The sequence below is a fragment of the Mesitornis unicolor genome, unplaced genomic scaffold, assembly GCF_000695765.1.
Source record: "Mesitornis unicolor isolate BGI_N332 unplaced genomic scaffold, ASM69576v1 scaffold17493, whole genome shotgun sequence".
In the NCBI taxonomy this organism is placed as follows: domain Eukaryota; kingdom Metazoa; phylum Chordata; class Aves; order Mesitornithiformes; family Mesitornithidae; genus Mesitornis; species Mesitornis unicolor.
Genome location: NW_010172764.1, coordinates 62,689 through 86,719, shown reverse-complemented (window position 1 = coordinate 86,719; position 24,031 = coordinate 62,689). Strand labels below are relative to the sequence as shown.

General features: G+C 37.6%; 1 protein-coding gene across 1 annotated transcript in view; it reads left to right on the top strand.

Annotated features, from left to right (window-relative positions):
• MYPN (myopalladin) overlaps nt 1-24,031 on the top strand; it is a 46,268-nt gene that overhangs the window by 3,799 nt on the left and 18,438 nt on the right. Inside the window, exons 2-11 of the mRNA XM_010180516.1 lie at nt 6,533-6,708; nt 8,302-8,353; nt 10,715-10,862; nt 11,975-12,046; nt 12,916-13,057; nt 13,958-13,981; nt 16,009-16,125; nt 16,593-16,962; nt 18,867-19,451; nt 20,915-21,062. Coding sequence (XP_010178818.1) covers nt 6,533-6,708; nt 8,302-8,353; nt 10,715-10,862; nt 11,975-12,046; nt 12,916-13,057; nt 13,958-13,981; nt 16,009-16,125; nt 16,593-16,962; nt 18,867-19,451; nt 20,915-21,062 — 1,834 coding nt within the window. The remainder of the gene's footprint in view (nt 1-6,532; nt 6,709-8,301; nt 8,354-10,714; nt 10,863-11,974; nt 12,047-12,915; nt 13,058-13,957; nt 13,982-16,008; nt 16,126-16,592; nt 16,963-18,866; nt 19,452-20,914; nt 21,063-24,031) is intronic.

Below are 24,031 nucleotides of genomic sequence, written 5' to 3'. Positions count from 1 at the left end.
AAGGACAAGGGAGTAAGTTTGAACTCTCTCTCCCCTTGTGTGTGTGTGTGTGTATGTACATGCTGTATTAAGGAGAAAGCTGGGAATGTTAGCTGCTTGAAGAGTTTCCTGATCGTAATTGTTGTTAACAAAACTTTTGACCTGCTCATCCAAGATTCTTTCAACTCCACCAATGCGTAGGAGTAACACTAAGAAAGGGTGTAAAAAAATTCACTTGCCTGAGTGATACATATTCATGTGCTTCCGGTGATCATGGCCTTTTAAGTTACTGCTACAGCATGAGGAAACCAGAAAATATAAAGTACTTTGGGTCATGTGTTTCATTAACCATGGGGACCATGAGAACGCAGGGGTTTTTTCACTCAAAATAGTGCTTGTCTTTGATCTGCTGTGCAAAGCTTCCAAAATAGCGAAGGGAGCATCTTGCTGGCCATAATTGTGGAACTGTGTCCAGAACTGGTCTCAGAACTGGCAACAATCTTGCTTTGAGGGTAACAGTTTTCCCAGGTTTGTGTAGAGTTAGATCAGTATCTGTGGAGCTGGGCAAGGAGAGAATTCTTCTAATAGATAAGCAGGAGAGATACAAAAATCAGTAGTCCCAGGAAAGGGACTCATTGGCCATGTGACAACTGATGAAAGAAAGCTTAATGCTGACTGGCTTTAAGGCAGGATTTCTTCTTCCTTCAATTTAGCTGAGAGACCAAGCTCAGTATACAAGCATTCTTTGGACACAGGTATGCTAATCCATGCTTGCCTGTGTCCTTTGACGTAAAATGGACTTCCTAACTACAGAAAGGAATCCCAGATTACTCATGATGCCTATAATATATACACTTACAATGTAGAAGTGGTACTGTGGGAACCCAGAGCATTGTGAAACAAGAACAAGATTCAACAAGCTCTGTAATATAGTTTCTTAGTCAACACTAGAAGCAATTAGATTGTTAAACTGATGTAATGGGGATTATAAGAGAGAAATTAGAGACAGGACATTTAGAAAGCAGCTGATCACAGGAATGGAAAAGACTGGAAAGTATGATGGACTGGTACCACGTTTGAAAGCAAGACAGTACAAAACAGAATTGATGATGCAGAAATGGTGTAAATGACATTCATGATGGATTAGGGTCAAAATATCATTGGCAATGATAAAGCAGTATAATTTACAGGCTTGGTAGGTAACTGTGGTAACCATCTGGTATATATGAGGGCTCACTGAGGGAAGAAAATTGGATGGTGGAGCAAAAGAAGAAACTGGAAACTGATTGGCAATATCAGTATGTGGAAAGCTCAATTATGGTTGGCTGAACACAGAAAGACACGTTCAAATACTTGTTAAGATAACTCAGCCTTAATGTAACAAGACCCCATGTTAGAAGAAGCTCGTTAAGCCCACCTACCTAGAAAAGAGTTTCAGTGAAACGTAACCCATTTTTCTGTATCATCAGACAAATGCAGTGACATAGATGAGTGAAGATTGGTACTATAGTATATGGTCTTCTAGCTACCTTAAACATTAGCTCACAATTAAACAGCACTACTGCAATTATTGATTAATTACTCTGACTATACTGCAGGTTAGAAATAAGCATTTAAGAGAAGTGTGTAGCATATTTCCAAAGTGTTATAGGTTTTGATGACCGCCTTCTCATGCTTCCTTCTACAGTTGTTTCTGTGTGAGTAATGACAGGTATGGCAGTCACTCCTTTCTGTGAGGAGACCACTCTTTATTCCCTCAAGTTCAGAGGTGCCTACATTTTTCCAAACTGTTTGGCACATCACTTCTAGGTTAATTTTACTTATGAATCACATTGCATGGTTTGGCATACACAGCTATCCTGGAAGTGTCATGAGGATTTGATGTTCTAAAAACAGGCTGTATGTCATAACGTTTCTGTGAAAACATTCTTTAACATAGGCATACAAAGCTTTAAAAGTGCATTTTGGCGCTACTTTGTTTAAGGAGAATAGATCTGCAACTAACGAAAGATTTTTAGAGACAGAAGTCACTTAAGATTGATTAAGATGTTTTTTTCCCAGCTGCCAAATGAAAACGTGTATCTGTTTCAGTGCTCAAAGCCTAGAGAGCCAAATTTCTCTTATATGTAGCTCCAATGAAGTCAATGGATTAAGACCTGGAATGAATTTGGCACAGGTGATGACACTGCTTGTGCTTAATGTGAACCTGCCTTGTATGATGAAGCTATCATTACAATTCATGGCAGGAATGAAATGTCAGTGACAGAGAGTATTGCTACTTCAGTCATGCCACATATCTCAATGTCAGAATTCCCTTTGGAACTGACATTTCATTGCTACCACATACAACACTTTGATGGTAAGAATAAAATAAAATGTTCAGAAGCAAGGAGTAGATATGCCCATACCAAAGATTTATATAAAGCTTAATTTCACAAGAGAGAGTTGTTTTTCATTTATAAGCATTGCAAAGAGATAACATGCATGTAGCATGCTCTTTTTCTTGACTTAATCTCAAAATACTTGAACATCATGGTGAAAGCAGTGACTAAAGAACACACTGTATAGGAGAACTGAACATAGGTTTCAAAAAGAACTGTATTGCTGAAGTTTTAAATCACCTACATTGCAAATTTTGGACTAGTCAAAGGAAAAAATAACTGCGAAGAAAAGAATTAATTCAGTCTTGCTTCATTGTCTGTTTGTGTCTGCTAAAGGAATATACTACTCACATACTACTAAAATACCTGGAAGAAATAGCTTACATGGTGTATTTCATTTTGCTTATAGGAAATTAGAATTGTGCCTCACAAAGACATGCAATACAGACTTATCTCTGTACAAACACAACAAGTTAATTGGAAATGCTGATCAGTAGGAACATAAAGAGTTCTTATTGGTGATTTGGCTGCAGCATTTTCTGTAGTATGTTTTGCTTTATGTGTCACATAAAGCAGTGAGTATCCACATTGGAGTGGACACAGAAATATAATATCACTGTACTTCATACGTTATTTTAATGTTCTGAAAAGATGCTGCTGAAAATGAGATCAAGTTCTAGAACACAGGTATTCTCTTTAATAGTTTCTCCTACCTGCTAAAGCTAACATGCTAAAACAAGACTACATTACAAGGAAGAGGCATGAGGTAGGTATATAAAAAGACATGAGTAAGTGCCATGATTCAGCTCACAAAGTACTCAGTTGCCTACTTGAATTACACACCTAAAAGGTGTACACCTAAAAGGTACATTCATATACCAAATTTGTGCTTGTAGTCACAGAATCACAGAATTGCAGAATGGGAGTGGTTGGAAGGGACCTCTGAAGATCATCCAGTCCACCCCCCTGTTAGAGCAGGATCACCTCGAGAAGATCATGCAGGAACGTGTCCAGGCGGGTTTTGAATATCTCCAGAGAAGGAGACTCCACAACCCCTCTGGGCAGCCTGGGCCAGGGCTCTGTCACCCTTACAGTAAAGAAGTTTTTCCTCATGTTTAAGTTGAACTGTGCATGAACCTTAGGTCTTCTCTCCTGAAAATGTGACCATTGACAATTATCACCAACTGCAAATCTTGAAAACAACAGAAGAATAAACCATATTGTACACAGAATAAAAAAATACCTCCTCAGGATCACAGGAATCCTATATAGTTTCCTGGTCTGCAACTTAAAAATGGCACTAATCAATTTCAAAGTACCTTTTCAATCAACCCTGTAATGCACATTGCCATTCTTTTCCCTTGGAACAGCTAAATGTTTCCTATACTTACTTCTGGTAGTGTTGTTGCTTTATCTCAGGCACATGATGTTTGTATTCTGGATATGAAGGACCCACTACTAGCTATGGTGTATGTATCTACATGTTTATAAGGACATCACTGAATAGAAAACAAATGTAACGTGCACTTCTGGAGGGACAATCAAAATACCCCACTGTATCTAATTATTAGTAGGAAAAATACCAGATTAGTGCAAGGTATTACAGGTCAAATCTAAAATAGATGTAGCTTTTCCTTCTGTTTGAACAGGTTTGTATTAGTGCATCTAAAGGTTCCTGATTGGACTGTGATGGAATATGAACTCAATCAGAAGAAGCTAGAAAGATCGTTATTTTTAAAAGAAATTTATTTTGAATGGAAGTAAACCAATAATTTCAAAATAAAGATGACACAAATAAGAAGCAGGATTTGCAAACTAAATGTTAGTTTAGATTTTGTCTATCAGAGCCCTAATGCTCGAAAGGAAGATAAATTAATAACTTTCATTAAAGTTCTCCGCATAAAGCAGTGCCAGTTTCTCACTGGTAAACCCCTGCAAGAAGGATGTGAGTGTATTTTAGTGAAGCAAAGCTGCACTTCAGCTGTGAAATGTCAGGGAAGAGAGCAGGGACATTTTACACTCTGCTGGCATCCTTTTCTAACACGATGATATTTACTACATGACTGTTAAATGTTAAATTCATAAAAGTAATTTTCTTAGACCCATTTTCAATTCTTGTTACAATGGAGGCTTGTAAAAGAGGATAAGGAAGCAGACGTAGAACTTTCAAGTTCCCGCTTTCTGGCTACAGAGGTTTGCCTTTCTAAAAGTGAAAATTGTGTTAAGCAGTATGATTCATTCTACAGTGCAGGAGCTTCCCTCTGTAACAGGCAGACCTGTATGCCTTCCAAGCTGTACATTCAAGTCACTTGACTGCACAGCTACAGATTTCACTAATCTGCAACTCGAATTGGACTGGGGAATACCCTGTCTACTTTAAGAAAGCCAAGTTGGACAGCTAGGACTGACGGTGCACAAATAGTGCATGGTTTACTTCTTAGCTATGTAATCAGCATTTAAGTTCCAGATCTACTTCATACCTCATAGTCCCTTTGAGGCTCCTTTTTCCATTCTACATTACACTTCTATAAACTCTGGTTTTCCATTGGTATGGACTGCCTTATTTTTTTTTTCCCCAAGATATTAATTTTGGGTTTTCTTCATACTCAATTTGTAATACAAACTGTTACAAACTGTGCTTCCAAGAGGTGAATGCAATTTAATGTTTAAACAAATTTATTTATTGTTTTTCTAAATTATCTGAGATGGAAATATATTAAATAACCTTACAGTATAAGCCAGGAAATATCAATTACTACAATTTATTACTCAAAAACTTAACGTTATCCTTTCCACAAGTAATCTTAATTGCCATCGCTTTGATAGCATTTGTGTGTACTCAAAAGCTAGCAGGTACTTTTATCAACTTACCACATAAAGACCATTTACCACTATTATTTTTTAAAAATCAATTGAATAAAAAGGTTATTAGTATCGCAGCCTCTACTTGCACATGCTCAAGACATGTTAGTCAGTCACACGTAGTTAAGAAAGCAGCAGTAAACAGAAAATATTATTATTTTATATCTATCTACATGTATGAGAAAAGTTACAGTGAAGATGGATGCGCCTTAGTTTGGCTTTTCAAGTTTAGCTAATTATCTAAAAATACAGGTATTTCTGAGTATCATCCCAAACATTTAACTCTGAATCCCTATACATAGTACTACACCTTCTCTATAAAACCTAGCTTGTCTTACTAGATTTGAATATGATTTTGTAAACCCACTTGCTCTTTCTCTTTGTGTTCTATCTTTTACATATTAACAAACCAGAGCAATCAGGCCTGCTCTCCCCTCCTATTAGCTCACAGGTTGAGCTGATGGTTACTGTCATTAACACATCCTATGGAGCCATCTTTTCAGGTGCTGCTTTTACTTTTGCTTGGGTTCTTGCATTTTCTGTTGAAACAACCCTTCTGAACATTGAGGGAATTAGGAATGCCTTAGATGAGAGCGTGAAGTCTCTAAAGAGCCCAATGTATTCTTGGATGTGTAGCTGAGTTTAAAAGATAAACACAGCAATATGATGCAGAAAATAATTCAAGGTCCAGCTGTCTCACTGGCCATGTCCCTGTAAGGAAGAGCCTCTATATCGTAATAGATCATTCCTCCTTCCTTGTGATATGTTTAAGTCATCTTTTATAAGCAGCAGATTGTCTTAAATATGGTAAACAAAGAGTAACATTATAGTAAATTTCAGTGACATTGCAAACCAAGATGAACTTTGGAATCACAAGTTTGAGGGAAATTTGTTTACTTAGTGGTTGGGGTTTTTTTGTTTGTTTTGCTACAGTTTAAGTCAGAACGCAGATCTGAATGTACCTCAAGAGAAATTCAGAGCTGGATTAATAGCATTCCAAATTCAGAGTTCTTCTTCTCTATTACTGAAATCTGTATATCAAGAAAAATATGTGCTAGAGTGCCTTATATTAACTAGTTTGTTAGTATGTTTATATACTGAAAGAAATGAGCTCCATTATTTGCTGTAGTTGAATAATATGAAAATCATAAATATTTTATTCCTATGACTGCTGATTCAACGTTTGCCTGACTACTCCCTCAGAATCTTCAGGCTAAAACCCACCCACTTTATAATCAGAAAGACTTTGAACAGTCATTCTAGCTGTCAAGTTGTTTGCATTGTTAAACAATATTTTTTTCGTCTTGCAGGTGGTATTGTGAAGGGAAGGAGCTTGAAAACTCACCAGACATTCAAATTATCCAGACAGGTGATCAACACTCATTGGTTATTGTTGAAGCTTTTGAGGAGGATACAGGACGTTACTCGTGCTTTGCTTCAAACATCTATGGAACAGACTCCACTTCTGCAGAGATTTACATAGAAGGTAATGTTAGAATTGCTGTGGAAACTGCTTGTTGAAAGTGGTCATACAGGATTAAGATACAACTAGGTATTTTGTATGTTAACTGTGTAATAGATTTGTTACAAAAAGTACATAGCAGGGAGACAACACTTTCCATCATTATTAACATATCTGCAATTTCTCTGTCAAATACCCTTCAGAGGTATGACTGATCTTTATATATAATTTTGTTATGTTGCTTCCCAGAGATGTTATACATCTCATTGTAAGATCGAAGTCTAGAAATATTCCAATTCTGATGCCACCTTATATTTTTTGTCTGTGGTACTCCACAGAAATATAAGAACCTACACTTTGTGTATAATTCTTATCAATCCCTTTTCCCTGCAGTCATTATTACAATTTGAATAGAGGATTGCTTCATCCTAACTCTTTACTGGGGTCTTGTAACCAAAATAAATATGCCAGCTATTTGATAATTTACTTCCACAACAGATGCAGTAAATAAAACAGACTATATATCTGCAGATTTAGGTCTCTATTCTTTCTCCTTATGATTATAATATTCTACTTTGCTTAAGAGAGGTCTATTTATTATATTTCTTTTTAACACTTTTTTGGATAAGGTTTTAGATTGCATCCATCATTGTGCTAGCAGGATTACAAATTTAAAATAAACACATAGAATCTTTTTTTCCCCTTTTCGTCTTTTTTCTATTTCACAGGCATAGAAATACACTATGAGTATCATCACTGACAACAGTGGGACCATTCATGAATTAAAGCACCTACCCTACTTAATACAAGGTTAATTTTGCTCTACTGTTATTCTTCTTTCACGTCTCTAATCTGACAGTGAAAGGACGAATCCTCTTTTAGTCTCTGCACTGCCCCTGACATTAATGGGAGATGTCTGTGCTTGGCAGGGATTTACTAGTTCTCAAGGCTGGGGCCAAGGCCTGCTTTTACCTAACTCAGTGGATGTTGGATGGAAGCCATGGTTGATGGAGATGCTCGCTGGCAGGAACTGCAGAGAAAATACAAATTCCAAATGTAGTGAAGGCTGAATCAGAAGTGTAAAATGTCTCACTAAGACAGCTGTTAGTACACTGAGCTCGTGTCTTCCCCAAACTGTGCTAGAAGGCACTAGTTTAAGAGTAATTGCTATGATTCCAGGTGTCTCTTTGTTTTCTTTTTTTTAATTCTTTTTTTTATCTTTTTTTTTCCTTTTTTTTTTAAATCTGGTCGTGTCAGGTGTCCGAGAAAAAAAATCTCTTACTTGATTCACAACAGCAATTACAGGCTAAATCATACTAGTGGCATTTTAAAGATAACCTGAGGAAGACCCAGGTACATGTTCGCTCTTGGATGCTATTTTCCTCATTTCAGTCGCATCTCATCCCAAATCTGCCTTATGTCAGTAGCAGTTCTGCATCTTACACAGTATGCAATGTTGGTTCATTTCCACTGCAATGTGATCTTTTGGTTTGGCATAGCTTCATAATACATATTCTTAGAATGCTCTAGAGGAAATCTGAATAAAGGTTTGTATCATTCGTAGAGAAACTTCTCCAAAAACCTCTCTGCTAACTTATTTTTCCTTCTTTTTCATAGGAGTCTCTTCTTCTGACTCTGAAGGTGAAATCATCAAAGACGAAATGGATCAGTAAGTTTAAAATCAATTACATCTTCCATATTTCTTACAGATAAAAAAACCCACAAGTGCAGACATTTCGCTTTCCATTAACATTTTGCAGCTTCCAACACATTAGGGTTTTGTTTGGGATTTGTTTGGATTGTTTGGGTTGGGTTTTGTTTGTTTCTTTGTTTGCTTTACAAATAGTATGGAGCAAATGCACATTTGCTTGTGTGCCTTCAACTTTAGCTTAAGAATTGAAAATTTAATATTAAGTATAAGCATAATAAGAAATACGTTACCTTAAAGATTAAATTACTAAAATTTATTTATTAAAACAGATGCCATTTGACTAGACGCATCTTAAATGCTGATTCAAGCAACTGACTTGGAAAAACAGAGTAGTAGAATTTTTCACATGAAAACATGGTATGCCATGAAGTTTTTGACAGAAGATAGCTAAACATGGATTATTTAGATTTAAGACAAGGAAATTAATATATATGAACTAGAGTAAACCAAAATGATGGGTATAAAAGACTACTTAATTACAAAAAGAAAGAAAAGGTGTCGGATGTAATCTAAAACATGGGAAATAATTTTATTTTTCCTAGATGAAATCCATTCCCTGTGCATTTAGAACTTGACCCAATGTTGTTAAAATCGATTGTCTTTCAGAGTTGGAGTCCTTCTATTAACTGAAAAGGGAGTCAGACTGGTTGAAAACTAAAATAATCAGTCTTCTCTTTTTAACTCTTTTGTTTGCACTAATTCAACTCCAAAAGCAATCAGTGCTTTATAAAGAGGAAATTTTAATCACAGAATTATGGACCCTGGTTTTTTCTCATTATTTATTACAAAGGGTTATAGTCATTAAAATGTAATTTTCTTTTAAAATGCAATTAATATAAAACACTGCAGTGTGTTTGACTGAAGACGTCAGGCTGACAGCAAATCCCGGCTTATGTGATTTTTATTTCAAAGTCATAAAGTACTCTAGATTGGATTGGTTTATGGACTTTGACAAATATAAGGATTATTATAAAAATTAAGATCGAGAAGTTCTCAAAGGTTTTGGAACAAATTCCTAAGCTTTTCATAGTTCTAACTCAGATTTTTCTAAATTACTCAGGCATAACGTTTTTCCTTATTCATCTCATTAGGTGTTAATGTACGTAAGGAAAAATTTTTTACATAAGGAAAAACTTCTTTACTGTGAGGGTTACAGAGCCCTGGCCCAGGCTGCCCAGAGAGGTTGTGGAGTCTCCTTCTCTGCAGACATTCAAAACCCGCCTGGCCGTGTTCCTGTGTGACCTGGTCTGGTGATCCTGCTCTGGCAGGGGTTGGACTGGATGAGCTTTCGAGGTCCCTTCCAACTCCTAATATTCTGTGATTCTGTGAATGTAGTGTTGACCATGATCCTGATCACTTGATGGCATCTCTAAGTTGCTTACCTCATTAAATTGTGAAGTAATGTATTGCATTCTGTATCTCTCAGAAAAAAAAGAATGCTGCTCTGACATTGTAACGGGATGTCCTCAAATGACAGAATTATGAAAGATCAAGTTTTGGTATAATCAGAGTGTCTTTATTTTTGCTTAACTTCCAGCTGTTGTCACATGAATGTAAACACCTGTAATTAAAGGGAATGAATATAAGAACAGGTGCCAAAAAAAGTTAACGATTTCAAAACACAACAACTGCATGTTCACTCTGAGTAAGGTTTCTGCTGGCTTGAAGGCTGGCTTTTCTGGAGGTACCTGTGGTACCTTCCAGAGCAGCCAGTGCATACCTCACTGAATAAAAAGACCATCTCTTCATTGTCTGCATTATTTTACTTAGCAATAAAAATAAATAGAGTCAACTCTTTTAGGTTCATATAGAAACAACCGAGAAGAAGTGAAGCAATGTCAACCCATACCCTACCAAAATTGCATGATGTGTTGGTCAGAAAGCATACTTATCTTTATTTTTTCAGCAGTAAGTTATTGAATCTGTACTCAAGTTGGCCATGGTATTTTCATTACCTTATAGACCTAAACAAGCTCAGTGTATGAGAAACTAGCGTTGTCCTCTGAGAAACTAGCGTCCCTCTCTCATGCTGCTCAGACCTGGTAACAGCAGCTTTCAAGCCACAGTTGGGTTAATCCAGGCCATTTATTACATTTAGTTTAACTGAACTAAGTATGAGAGATCAGAGTGGCAAGATATGCAGCCTTATTCTTAGAAAAATGCAGTTTCCCTAGGAGTACCTGTCAGTTTAGAGAAACTGGAATGCAAGTCCAGAAGTGAGGCTGGGGTTGACATGTAACTGGGACAGATGTAACTAGGGGACGCACACATAGCTCTAGCTTCCAGTTAGAGAACTTGTTTTTCATTAATATTTCACAGCAAACCAAAGCCAGCTAACACCTCCTTGAATGCAACATCTCCTGCTGTTAGAACTGCAACCAAGCATCAAGAAACCTCCAAGGCACCACCTGCCATGGTTCAGCCTGTGTCTGTACCTGTCCAGCCTGTGTCAATACCAGTTAATCAGGTAGGGGAGACAATACAGTGAATTTCAAGGGCCAAAAGCAAGCTCTTAAAAAGGTGTTTCTTCTACAGTTTGTGACTCAGAACCCCCCACTTTTCTAGTTTTTGCTTTGCTGTTGAATTTCAGCCTTGAACCTTACAGCCATACGTTAGTTGCATACACCAAATAGATGTCCTGCCTACTAGCTAACCTTTAGCACCTGGCAAAGGGAAGGGAACCTTTCAACCCCAGGTTACAGGCGTCTCTGTGGCAGTGAGCAGAAGGAGCAGCTGCTGCTCGCTCAGCCAGTGGTGGGAACCTGTGCGTGCTCCAGCAGGTCAGAGACTGCATGCCGGGAAGGGCACTTGGATCTGTAGGGCAGCTCACTGGCCTCTTCACGTTGCAGACTGACTCATTCACTTTCAATAGCGGCAGACTATAACGTTTTCCTCTCCCTTTCTACAGAACTCACTTGGAATCATCTTATTTCAATGAAACTTATTTTAAGCTGAATCATTTCACTACTACGCTTACTTCATATGTAGACATGCTTATTTACCACACAACCTTTTAATGTCCATATCATAAAGTTTCTAATTAATGTCAGCACACGTTTTGAGTCCTTTTAATTGCAAACTATCAGAACATTCAAAACTGTGAATTCTTTCCTAATAGGAAAGAAGAGTCATATTTGTTTAAAAATAAAACTGAAAAGTTAATGAGAAACTCACTTTACACTGCCTGAAATTTTCAATGTTGACAGCTTAGAATTACGTGGTAACATAATAACATATAATAATAAATAATAAATAAAACAGATATTGGTGAAGTAGTGCACATCTACTTTTGACTACACAGAGAATAGAACTAAGTTTTTTGAACTAAAGTTTTCCTTGCCATGACTAACACATTAAGGCAATAAAAACATTTTTGTTATTCAGACAGTAACCCATCCAGGAAGATCATTAGCAATTGCCTACAATAGAGCAACTTCTATTCATTTCATTAAATATTTTGCTTTGGACTTCACCCACCAAAATCTCTTTTGTGTCATTCCAAAAACTTGTTTCTCCTGTATATAGAAAAATAACCTCTGTACACCTAAACATCATCATGTGATGTTTTGCAACCTACAGCCTCAAAGCCCCACTAACTATTTGCAAGGACTGGATGGAAGACCTATAATTGCTGCTCCTGTATTTACAAAGGTAATTTGTTCTATGACTTATATGAAAACTAAAAAGGTCAATTGATTGTATGGAGAGATAAGTAAAATTTTCTAGCTATCAAAGATAAAAAGAGGAATTATGCATTTCTTAAGCCATTCAAAGATTTAAGTGGCTTTATGAAATCTTACTGAAATCAGTATTACTTGCAGACCAGTAAGACATGATGGGTGTTGGTCAGCAGCCAGCTGAACATGAAGCCGGCAGTGTGCCCAGGTGGCCAAGAAGGCCAGCAGCATCCTGGCTTGTATCAGAAACAGTGTGGCCAGCAAGAGTAGGAAGTGATTGTGCCCCTGTACTCAGCACTGGTGACGCCACACCTCAAATACTGTGTTCAGTTTTGGGCCCCTCACTACAAGAAGGACATTGAGGCACTGGAGAGTGTCCAGAGAAGGGCAACGAAGCTGGTGAAGGGTCTGGAGCACAAGTCTTATGAGGAGCAGCTGAGGGAGCTGGGGTTGTTCACTTTGGAGAAATGGAGAGTGAGAGGAGACCTCATTGCTCTCTACAGCTACCTGAAAGGAAGCTCTAGTGAGGTGGGTGTTGGTCTCTTCTCCCAAGTAACAAGCCATAGGTCAAGAGGAAATGGCCTCAAATTGTGCCGGGGGAGGGTTAGATTGGATATTACGAAAAATTTCTTTACTGAAAGAGTGGTCAAGCATCGGAATAGGCTGCCCATGGAAGTATTCCTGGCGGTGTTCAAAAAACATGTAGATGTGGCACTCTGGGACGTGGTTTAGTGGGCATGGTGGTGTTAGGTTGACGTTTGGACTTGATGATCTTAGAGGTCTTTTCCAGACTTAATGATTCTACGATTCTGTGACTTACTGTCTTTTCATTTTCTCCATTAGATGTTACAGGATATTTCAGCTTCTGAGGGGCAGCTGGTTGTCTTTGAATGTCGGGTGAAAGGAGCTCCTTCCCCAAAGGTTGAATGGTATAGAGAAGGAACACTGATAGAAGATTCTCCAGATTTTAGGATATTACAGAAAAGTATGTTTCTTGTGTTGAAATATTGTGTCTAATAAAATATAGGCAAGCAACAAAATTGCTAACATAGCAACACTTTGAATTTCTTATTATAATGATAAGAATTATATAAGCCATATTTATGGCAATAAATCTGGGCCAAAACTGTGGATGAACTGAACAGCATACTCACAGGTAGTATTTGTCTGAGATTCCTCAAACTATTAAATTGTTTTGCTTTCTGCTTTGATCCCTTTGTCCTTTTCTAATTCAGCCCTACTTCTGCTGGTTTTGTTTACTTGGCACCATTGATAGAGTTCCATTGCCTGCAAATCCCTCATCTTTTAGTTAAGTGCTATATTAATAGTGCTTATGGGCAAAGGACTGCTTATGTATCCACAAAAGTAACCCAAAGTACATGTTAGCATGCTTACACATACCTGTGTGTGCAGATGATACATGATAGGTTGGAAGCATATACTTTAATTTTCAATGCAGTCGAAACATCTGCTGTTTCCTCATAAGTTACTGGAATGCTAAAATTGCTAAACTCAATAGAAATTATCACACTAAACCAAACCTAAATGAAACAATGTTTTATAATAACTTGATTTCATGACAGTTCAAATTGTCTTTAAGACACAATAAAGTAGTACTAAGACTGCAAAAAAAAATAGTTCTTGCAGAATTGAGTTCCTATTCGTAAGTACTCAAAAGTGTTCAGAAGTGTTCATATTGTTCAGTGGATTTGGCATAGCATTGAGTACAAGGCCTGGCTGTCTCCACCACTCCTCAAACAGAAAATTGGATCAAAAGGAGTATTCCGTCATATAGAGAAGAACAAGCTTCATATTTAGTGTTTAAGGAAAAAAAAGACAAAAGCAAGTACATTCAATCTACTAATTCTGCTCTTCTTCCCTTTAGAACCACGATCTATGGCTGAACCAGGTGAGGATCATCAAAAGGCTCATACTTTTTTGATTATACAAATGTGGTAATTTAACCTCATAAAATTTTAATTATTTGAACTGCATAATATAATTAATTTCTTCTTTTCCCCACATTCTATAGCTAGCAGTGAGATGCATTTCACTGTAGACTGTTCCATAAACATATAATCTGAATGAATTCTAGTACTTTTGAAGAAAATGTTTCCATTCTGCTTTGACCCAGTTCTAACTTAGGACCTAAATGTTACCACCTTATGAGCTAAAGATGAACAAAATTAATGTATGAAGGTCTCTGGTATATCTGAGGTTCAGAAGTACACCAGACGATGTAGGACTGAGCTATTTTTATCTAGTTTACCAGTTAGGGAACATTGCATCAGATGTTTAGCCATGTCAGCCATTCCCTTTGCTCGCTACCAGCGTAATACGAGAGTATCACATCAGGTGTTCCACCCCTGATATCAGCAAATCCTACTAAATAAAAAGTGGCTGGATTTGCTAATTTCAAGGGTCAGAACAAAATGTAGGCTACTCTGCATGATTTCAGCAAAGGAGCCTTATAGATTTTGATTACTTCTCCATGAGACAATCACTCTCCCCATTACACTTTTCACTATTAAAATGATAAAGCTGCCCCTCCTAAGACAGAAAATTACCAAAAGAGTATTAATTCTCATGGAATAGATATTTCTGTAACTCCTCTCCTTGCCCTATTAAAAGTTTTTTACCGCAAAAAGTGTATTGAAAGAGACTCCTCTCTGCAACGTCTCTCGCTGAGACTTAGGAATGAATAAATGGAGCTCCTACCAGAGCCCACCGATGCCGTTCCTTTACTGTCCAGTGGCATCACTGCTGAGTAATGTGAAGCAGTTTTTAGAGGGTAATCAGTTGGGTCCAGTTGTCACTGCCTCATCACCTGCTGCTCATTCAGGAGGAATCTTGATTTCCATGCATGCAGTGGTTGGCAAATCCAAGTACTATAGACTAGATACTATAATGCCTTAAACTAGTTCTGTAATCCTAGTACTATAATAAACTACTATTCTCCTAGAGTTGTTAGCAAATAATCTCTTTGTTGCTACCAGATTTTCCTCAGTGATGACATGAAACAAGTCTAAGTGTGGTATGGTCTTCTACAGAAATACTCACAAACTATTAATCCTGTAGGGTATTAGGAAAGTTTCTTGCAAAATGGTAGCAAAACAGTCACTGATTAGCTGAAGAAATGCTATCAGCACCCATTTCAATACGCTTTAGATGATACTCGCCTTTCCCATCCCAGTTACCCAGCCAAATGAAAGATTTTAAATCCCACAACCACAGGTATTTATTAGCTGGTGCTGCTGCCTGGATACGCCAGATACTGCTCAGACAGGAATGTCATAAACTCAGATTGACATTTCAAGACAGAATTTAATTTCTGCTAGCACATTTTTGGTGCCCATTAGTCCTCTTCACAAAGAAGGGAAAGGCAACTTTCTGTAAGCACAATTAGCACAATCCCCTCTATCTGCAAATCTGCATTGGTCCTTTTGGAAAACGCCAGCCTATACATACGTGTTTTGTATTTCTTCACCTTACAGAGTAACTCCACTTGAATTGTTACCAGTTAACTATAACTAATTTTTCTATCTGCAAAGAGATAAAAATAATAAATATCTTTTTGTGAGTCGTGAGTATAGTGGACACTATATTTTTCCAAATAAAATTTTAAGTTCTTCAGAGAGAAAGTCTGTGCATCCTGTGATCAGGAAAACATTTTCTGATGTTTTCCAAACACTGCTGACACCTGTTCTTCACTTTCCTTGGGCCCGCTGGAGCACAGAGGGTACCAGTTGCTGCAGACAATGCTGATAACAGCTGCTGCACACAAAGGCTGCCAAAATTGATAATACTGATGAAATTAAAATCAAACTGAGCAAGGTGGAAAACCTTAAGGAAACGTCCCTGAGGGTAGTCAAGGCTTTGTGTGTTTGTTCAGTGCATGTTCACTTCAAGTAATAATACTGCTGTGATGCTTTACAGAGGAAATTTGTACTCTCGTTATTGCTGAAGTATTTTCAGAAGACTCGGGCAGTTTCACCTGTACTGCAAGCAATAAATACGGCACAGTATCTAGTATAGCTCATCTAACTGTCAAAGGTAAGAGTTTGTTTCAGTCCTTTGCTTGCTAGTAAATACAAGCAGAGCAGGCTGTTGTTCTGCACAGTCCAAGCTGCTTATGAAATGTAGAGATTGCTGTCTTTACAAGGTGTCCTTCCCTAATTAGAAATGTGAAGGAACAAGGAACATTAGGGAATGTTCATAACTAAAAAGTCTGAGAATTATCTGAAGTTTGTATTTCAAGAATGCTGGTGGAATTCATGGGGGATATGGCTGGAGACCACTGCTAGATCTTTCAAATTAGACCTGTGTCTCTTTTTCCCTCCACCTATTCAGTATTCCTGGGTTAAGGGAATTTGTTGTTTAACAAATGAGGTCAAACAACTCAGTCCAACAGCTGGAAGGACATCAGAGTGAATTTTTCCAACTCTTAACTTTTGTGATTTCATTTCACTATCATTTATGGTATTTATGTATCACCAAAAGTTTGATATTTGCTATTTCAGCATCTGAAGACAGTAGTAATGCTGCTACCCTTCACACAATGAGCTCAATCAACTTAGTTGCTGGTGAACACCAACCTCCCCCACATACTCCTTCCCATCATGTGGTAAATCAAACCCCCAAGCCTAAACTTGAAGGTGTTCTTGTGAACCACAACGAACCCAGATCGAGTTCCAAGATAGGTCTCCGTGTGCACTTCAAGCTGCCTGAAGATGATAAAGGAAGTGAATCATCACCAGAGGATGGACCTGGTGCTATAAACCAAGTCAGACCCAACTATTTCCAAGAGAGGATAAATGGGCAGCCAATGAAAATACCAGAGCCAACTTCGCCATCCAAGGAACCCCCCCCTGTACTGGCTAAACCAAAGCTGTAAGTAAATGGGATTCTAAGTCTCCAAATTTAAAAGGAAAATGGTTTCCTTTGGAAATGTTTTTTTTTAATTCCACAATGTTTTCTGCTGCAAATAAAAGGTGAACGCTGCTTTTATGCAGGCAAAATAAAAGCCGGTTCTTCAAATATATCTCACTCAATTCTGAGTATGCAATTTTGCCAAAACCAGACATATTCAGTCTTATACATAGCATGGGCTAGCAACTAGCTGGCAACTCTAGTCCCAAAGGCCATGCCTCATGACTTTCATGTCTCACAAACGTAATCTCCTCCTAAAAGAGATAAGATACTTGGAAATGTTTGATAATGTGAAACCACTTGAACTAAAAATCACCTGCATGATTAGTGCATTGTGAGCTCAAGGGTAAATTTCAAGAAGTAGTGTAGTTTTCTTAGAGGTCAACTTATGGAATTCACACTGCAGTTTGTTAAGAAATATCTTTTCAGCAGTTTTGAGAATTCCCAAATCTAGTTTAACAAAAAGCACGCAGAGTCCTTCATTTCATTTTTAAAATAGGCAGAAGCTTTAACTAAAGGCTCAGGAAGGACTTCAAAAAGTAAGTCATTGGTACTCTTGAGCAAGGATGTAATTTCATAGTATAAACATTACAAGTGAAAAGACAGAACTCACCATACTATGTAGGAGAGTAAGAACTTGAAGCTATGTTTTTTTTAATTTGTTAACCCTATATTCACAGCCCTATTTACTTTCAGAGCTATAATGTGTTTAAGGGGGGAGTAGAAGCAGCATTTAAGTTGCCCAATGCTTGCATAAAGCAGAATTTCTCTTAACACCCTCCCCCCAAAACTACATTACTGTAACAAAGGATTGCATTATTATGCAGCTGTATATATGAAGGACATAAAATCAGGATTGCATAGCTTCTAACTCTTTAACATTCTACTTTCTGAAAGCTTGAAATTGCTATCTTTATGTGATTTTTGTTTAGTACATTACAGAAACAATAATTCTTTTAAATAAAAAGAAGTTGTGCCAACTTTATGTATTTGATTTGTCAGTACCAGTTGTGGTTGGTCTCTACTTCAATAGTTTTCACTTTTTAACAATAGCTATTTAATACTTGACAATTTATTAAATGATCATTTTCCATAACCTCTATATCCTTTTCGTTTTTGGAAGGGGAAAAGTTAGCCTGTTTTCCATATGCTGTATTTGCATATGAATAATAACTAAATAAACCACGTGACAGGGCAAAAGAATTTTCCTTAATTGCAAAGTAAAACAGCCCTGAAGACATATCAGTAGATAGCATCTAGGAAACGACAACTGCATTAAATGCAAGTCCTCTCTGAATGATGCACTCCTGCCTGTCACCGAATGTCAACATCACCTAAACTACATTGGTAATACCTCTTTTGGTGTATTATTACAAAAGCTTTATTAGCCTAAATGCTGGTTTCAGGGCCCACTTTAACAGGAGCTAAATAACTGCAATCTGGTTTACAAACGCTCATTTAAAATCTGATAAACCAAATCCTGCTCTTAGTTACAGACGCAGAGAGGTACTAAGGTGACATTGAGCAAAATTTGAAAATGCTATCCTTTAAATATCTTCAAGTAAGATTTATATTTACATTTCATCTGTTAAAATATAAGAATCATCCTCAGTCAAGTATTTTTTCATAGAAAAAAGGTTTTGTTCCTCTGGCAAAGGGGACAGGAAGGAAATGTTTATTTTAGTAGCGAACTAACATTATGCTCTTCTCATAATTTTAGAGAATATGTCACACAGCAGTTTCCCCTGCCTCATACGGTACCACAGGACATAGAATTTTTCTCTCACAATTCACATATGTAAATGTAGTCAGCCAGCAAATTCAGGGCTCAAGATCAATTTTGCTCATCTTTGTTTTATATGCAGTGATCAGACTCAACTGAAGCAGCTCCACAACCAGGTCTTGCTTGAACAACAGCAGGTGCATCAGATGTCTGCAAGAGAGTTGTCGTTCAACACAGCTCTACTGAATTCTGCTACTTCACTTCAACAGTCCAGCTCAACTATATACAAACAAAGCAAAGCCTCTGCTTCACAAGCATTCGGCTATACCCGAATTAAGCAGTTCCTACCACCGCAAACCACAGCACCTACCAGCTCCTCCTCCAGCTCCCCAGTTACAACTTTCAGCAATGTCCCTCAAGGAATTCAAAGAACAAATAACAAGGAAAATTTCACAGGAAATCCTCCACCTGCCCAATCAAGATCTTCAGGAGGGTTTACAAGCAAAAGTGAACAGTCTCTACCAAGCTTTAAAGAATCCATAGTGCCTCCATTAACATTTTCTACATCCAATGTAAAACAGTTTCAGCTACAGAGTGTGACTCCTGCTCCTATCTCTCCAACTGGCTGGATTCAGAATCCAGCAGCTTTCCTTAGTGCTGTTCTTCCTTCACTTCCTACTGCGCCATCAACCAATGCTATGGGACTGCCCAAAAGTACACCAGCCACGTAAGTAGCATAAAGTATACGTGCAGAAGCAGGGACAAGAAAGACTCATAAAGAAAACTAAAATGCATTTCTGTACTAGAGTTCAGGGAGGAGTTTACTGAAATGCGAGTCATGTATACAATAGAAAAGGGAGTTATTAATATATTCTGGTTATTTTATCTAACCTTTACATTCATCTAAGAAAGGAAGGGATAGTAACTTCTAAAATATGATAGACCAAGAGTAAGATAAATTCAAGATAGAGAAATGGACATTCATAAACAGATATATACAAGAATTTGGCGGCTCAGAGACTCAGAAAAGAGTCTTCACGAGCTTGCAGGGTAAGTCAATATAGCCAACTCAAGCCTTTGGCCTGCTTTCACAACACTGCAACAGCAAACAAAACTCAACTCTTAACTAGTCATCCACTTCTCCTCCTCCCCTTCAGGGCTGGTGCACAAGTGCTCAAGCATGTTTCTCTTTGCATTAATGACACTTAACCGTTGCAAAAGTGATTAAATATTTTGTTCATTTTACCTTTCCTGCATCCCAGCCCAGAGTTGAATTCCCACATAACTAGACCCCATGGTGCTGAGATTGAAATCTAGATGTCTACAAGGGAGACAGTCCAAGTGAGGGCACAAAAGATCAGGAAGGAACCTGAACAACATCTGTGCTAATCTGTGAATATCAAAGTTTCAGCTTCCTTTTTTGGCACTATCAATTGTAACAATACTGGTTACAAGAGCAGTGAGAGATCACCATGTTGCAGAACAACCAAAGGGAGAGATCTTGCACAGCAATCAGCAGTTATGCCTTTTACCTGGACCCCGTTATTAAGATGCTAACTTGTGGTAAACTACTAGAACGTTGCACACTCTCTAGCAGCGTGCAGCTGCTATGCTTCAGCAGCACACTCTCACAGTCTCCCAACAGAGTTATTTAAGAATTTAACTATTTCCAAACCTTACTAAAATAAAACAGACTGCATCTATAAAATAAAAATGGTAGGAACTCTTGATGTTAGGTGCCATAAAAGCGTGAGAGAAATGAAAGATGTGAAAGTTCATGGAAAGAGTAAACAATCACTGAAGATGTGAGATAAAGATCAATGAGAAATTGTATTAGCTTTTAAATTATTACCTGATACAGTAAAAAGTACCAATGGTATACCTATGGTAACACCTACACAGATTTCTTCAGCATTCATTGTGACATCATTATTTCAGTATAAATATAAATGAAACTTGGGTATTATAATGCTTATTCTCTTTAAGATGTGTGTTCTCAATTCCTACTGGCATGGAAATGGGATGCACCATTAAAATAGTACCAAAAAACCAACTCTTACATAGTGCATTGGCTTCTACATAAATCAGTAATAGGTTCCTCCAGACAATTGAAGCTTAACATCATAACATAGAGGTGATAAAAAAAAATACTTGTTGCTGCATGTTAGTATCAGAATTTTCTTTTCGTAGCCCGACACAGGGATTAACAAAGAAAAATCTGAAGCCTCTGTCGTTAGCAACAGATGATTCTATTCGGGAAAATAAAGCTGCACTTGTAAAGGACCTGGAAAGAAAACTGCATTTCAGAGAGGATGTCAATCAACAAAGTAGTCAGCAGGTAAGAAAATCAAGTGTTATTAAAATTAACTTCACTTATGAACAAGATATGTATTATGACCTGTGGAACAAAAGGTGTTTGCGTGGTTGAGCTGCTACGCTACTTTGCAGAGGGAGCTTTTGTGGTAAATACTGGTTTGGAATAGTAAACTGGAGCTTTAAATAGCAAGTATAAGGGGATGCACCTGTAGAGGGTTTACTTTGTGACTGAGTACCATTGTTCATTTCTGATCATCTCTATTAGAGACCGGTAGGAACTTTTTTCTTTTCATGGAAGCTTCTGTACATTGGATTTCATTTTTTCACTTCCCAAGTTGCTCAACTCATTGCATACATACACGTTCATACACTGTATGTTTTTAACACAAATTAAGGAGTAAAGTAATCAAACTGTTTAAGACAAGGTTTCTGTTTTTACTTCAGCTGAACCATAACCTGGTATTCCATTTTTAGCATTAAACCTATTTTTCCAAATCTCTGTACTTACATGATTTGACAGGGACTTGTTAGGAACTTAACCAAGTTTTTGGTAGCTGTTAGTGGCATACACTAAACTTTGGGCCTAGAATTGTTAGAGTTTAGCAAAATAACAAGCCTTTCACACAGTCCAAGGAACTAAATATCAGTTCATTCTTAACTGGAATCAATAAATTCACCAGATCTGGGCAGTGTCTACAGAATTAGAGAAATAAAAAAGAAAACATTATTTTGAGGTTGAAATCACTGTAACTAGGCTCAACCACCTTCAAATAACAGTAGGACACACTAAGGACTGCTAGATAGCTTTCTGTCCGTAGAGTATGCTGCTCCCACCTGGGCCATGGAGCCCTCCACAGCTGTCCCACCAGCTCAGGCTTAACGCATCAAATAATGGTTTCCCCTGATCTGTCGTCAACAAGGGAACTTTTGACGAGGTTTGTTAGTCTTTCTGACAGAGAACACGCAAAGATAAGCAAAAAGCCGTGGAGCCTCTAGAGTAAATTACCCTCTGTGGACAACTGCAGTGTAATCCCTGGTTTTTTTTAATTTTGCTGTTGACCTTTCTTTGTGACAGATCACGCTGCCAAAGCACTTTGAGTAAAACAACTGGCAAGCGGTATGTTCTGCAGATGAATCACAAGTGGTACAATTTGTACTTGCTATGGTAGTAAGACAAATTATTTAGAGAGCTACTGTGAAATACCAGTCAGTCTTTCGAGTTAACTGCATGATAACCCCTTTAGAAACAATGGTCACTACTAGTGTCAATTACTGGCTGACACTAGAAGTTATTTATACACTTATTTGCTATTCTGTATGAGATGAAACCAAAATCTTGATTACTAAATCCCCCAAACACTGAAAAACTTCACAGCTGGCACTTTTTAAATTGTTATGGTAATTAGAATGCCAACAGTAATGAACTTCAGGATTTGGCAATAAAAGTTCCCTCATTTTCCCCTCAGTTCCCACCTTTAATCACTTCTGATTTTATTATCATTATTCCACATCCAAGAAGACCACTGTTCAGACTGACTCCAGAAAATTCCAAGTCTGCATTGTCTCCTAAGTGAAAGTAGTGATTGTTTAGAGAGAGGAGAGGATGCATACTGTTTTCCAAAATTCCTATTGCTTTACCATTCATACAGCAATCAACATCATGAGAATAATATGTTGGAGTGCTGGCTTCACACCCATTGATTTTATCCTGTTTTTTCCTCTTGCAGTTAACACAGAATTAAAAAGCAGACATTTTCTTCCTATAGATAGCACATCTGCATTAAATTGATTATTAGAATAGCAGGGAAGGACTTCTTACTCATAAATACAATGCAACCCTCCTCTGTGTGAGAGATCACTGCATAATGAATGGAGTACAACATCCAATAAGAACGTCAAAGTGTTGGCTTCCTTGTATTTTCTACATGCAATTTAAAAGATTCCTTCTCATAAAATGTGTCCTATAGCATATTTTTATTTAGAGAATTGTACTGTAACCCTATATTTCAATAGCAGCACTTGGTGTCATTTACAGTATCTGTAGAGTATGTAGGCATGATCCAGAATGAAAGCTGCAGATGACAAGTCTGTGTCTTAAAGTACAAGTATTGTCTTTTATTACTATATAAAGTGCAGTTATGAGCATGAGTGATTTACATCCTGGTGCTCTGTTTATTATCTATCATTGGCTTCCATATGAAAAGTGTTTAGCTTACAAGTCAAGATTTTCCTAAGTGTCAGCATTACCCACTCAGCATGATACCTAATATTCCAGATGTACTCCTCCTGTTTCATCCAGTACATCATTCATCACCAACTATAAAGAAATCCAGACTCAGAATGTAGTCGGCAATTTTGCTGATGTTAAATGAGACAGCACAGATTAGTCTCTGGTCTTCTACAGCTATGATAATCATGCAGTGCTGACAAATACAAATATGATTTTGCTAAGATTCTAGCTGCAACTTTGATCAAATACATGCAATAACAAGCTGTCATTTTTACCAGAAAAAAACACCATACCCGTCATTTATGCAGATGGTAGTATGCTATATCGCCAGGTGAGATTTCATCACAATTAAGAGTGCTGAATAAAATGCGGTCCAGTTATATTAAATGTCTTCAGTCATATTTGCTCAGTTCTTTCAAGCAGAAGACACGCTAAATGAGGATTAGCTTTAGGCCATTGCAGGAAGAGGTTAAGACAAATCCCAGGAGACAGAAGACCTAACTCAGTTCTTTCCTTGGCCTGAAGAGAGTCAAATTCATAACCCCTAACTCCCATACAGTCTAGCTCCTTGCCAGTCAGTATTTGTACTGCTGGTGCTGTCCCACGTTGCACAAATAATTAAGCAGTCTTTATCAGCAGGATAAAAATCTGGAAATTACACCTTTCAGAACAGTTCTCTTAACAGGAGACCTGAGCCTTTCTCTCCCCTTCTCCATCTCAATGAATAAAATGTAGTATTTTCAGGCAGTGTGGAACAGGCC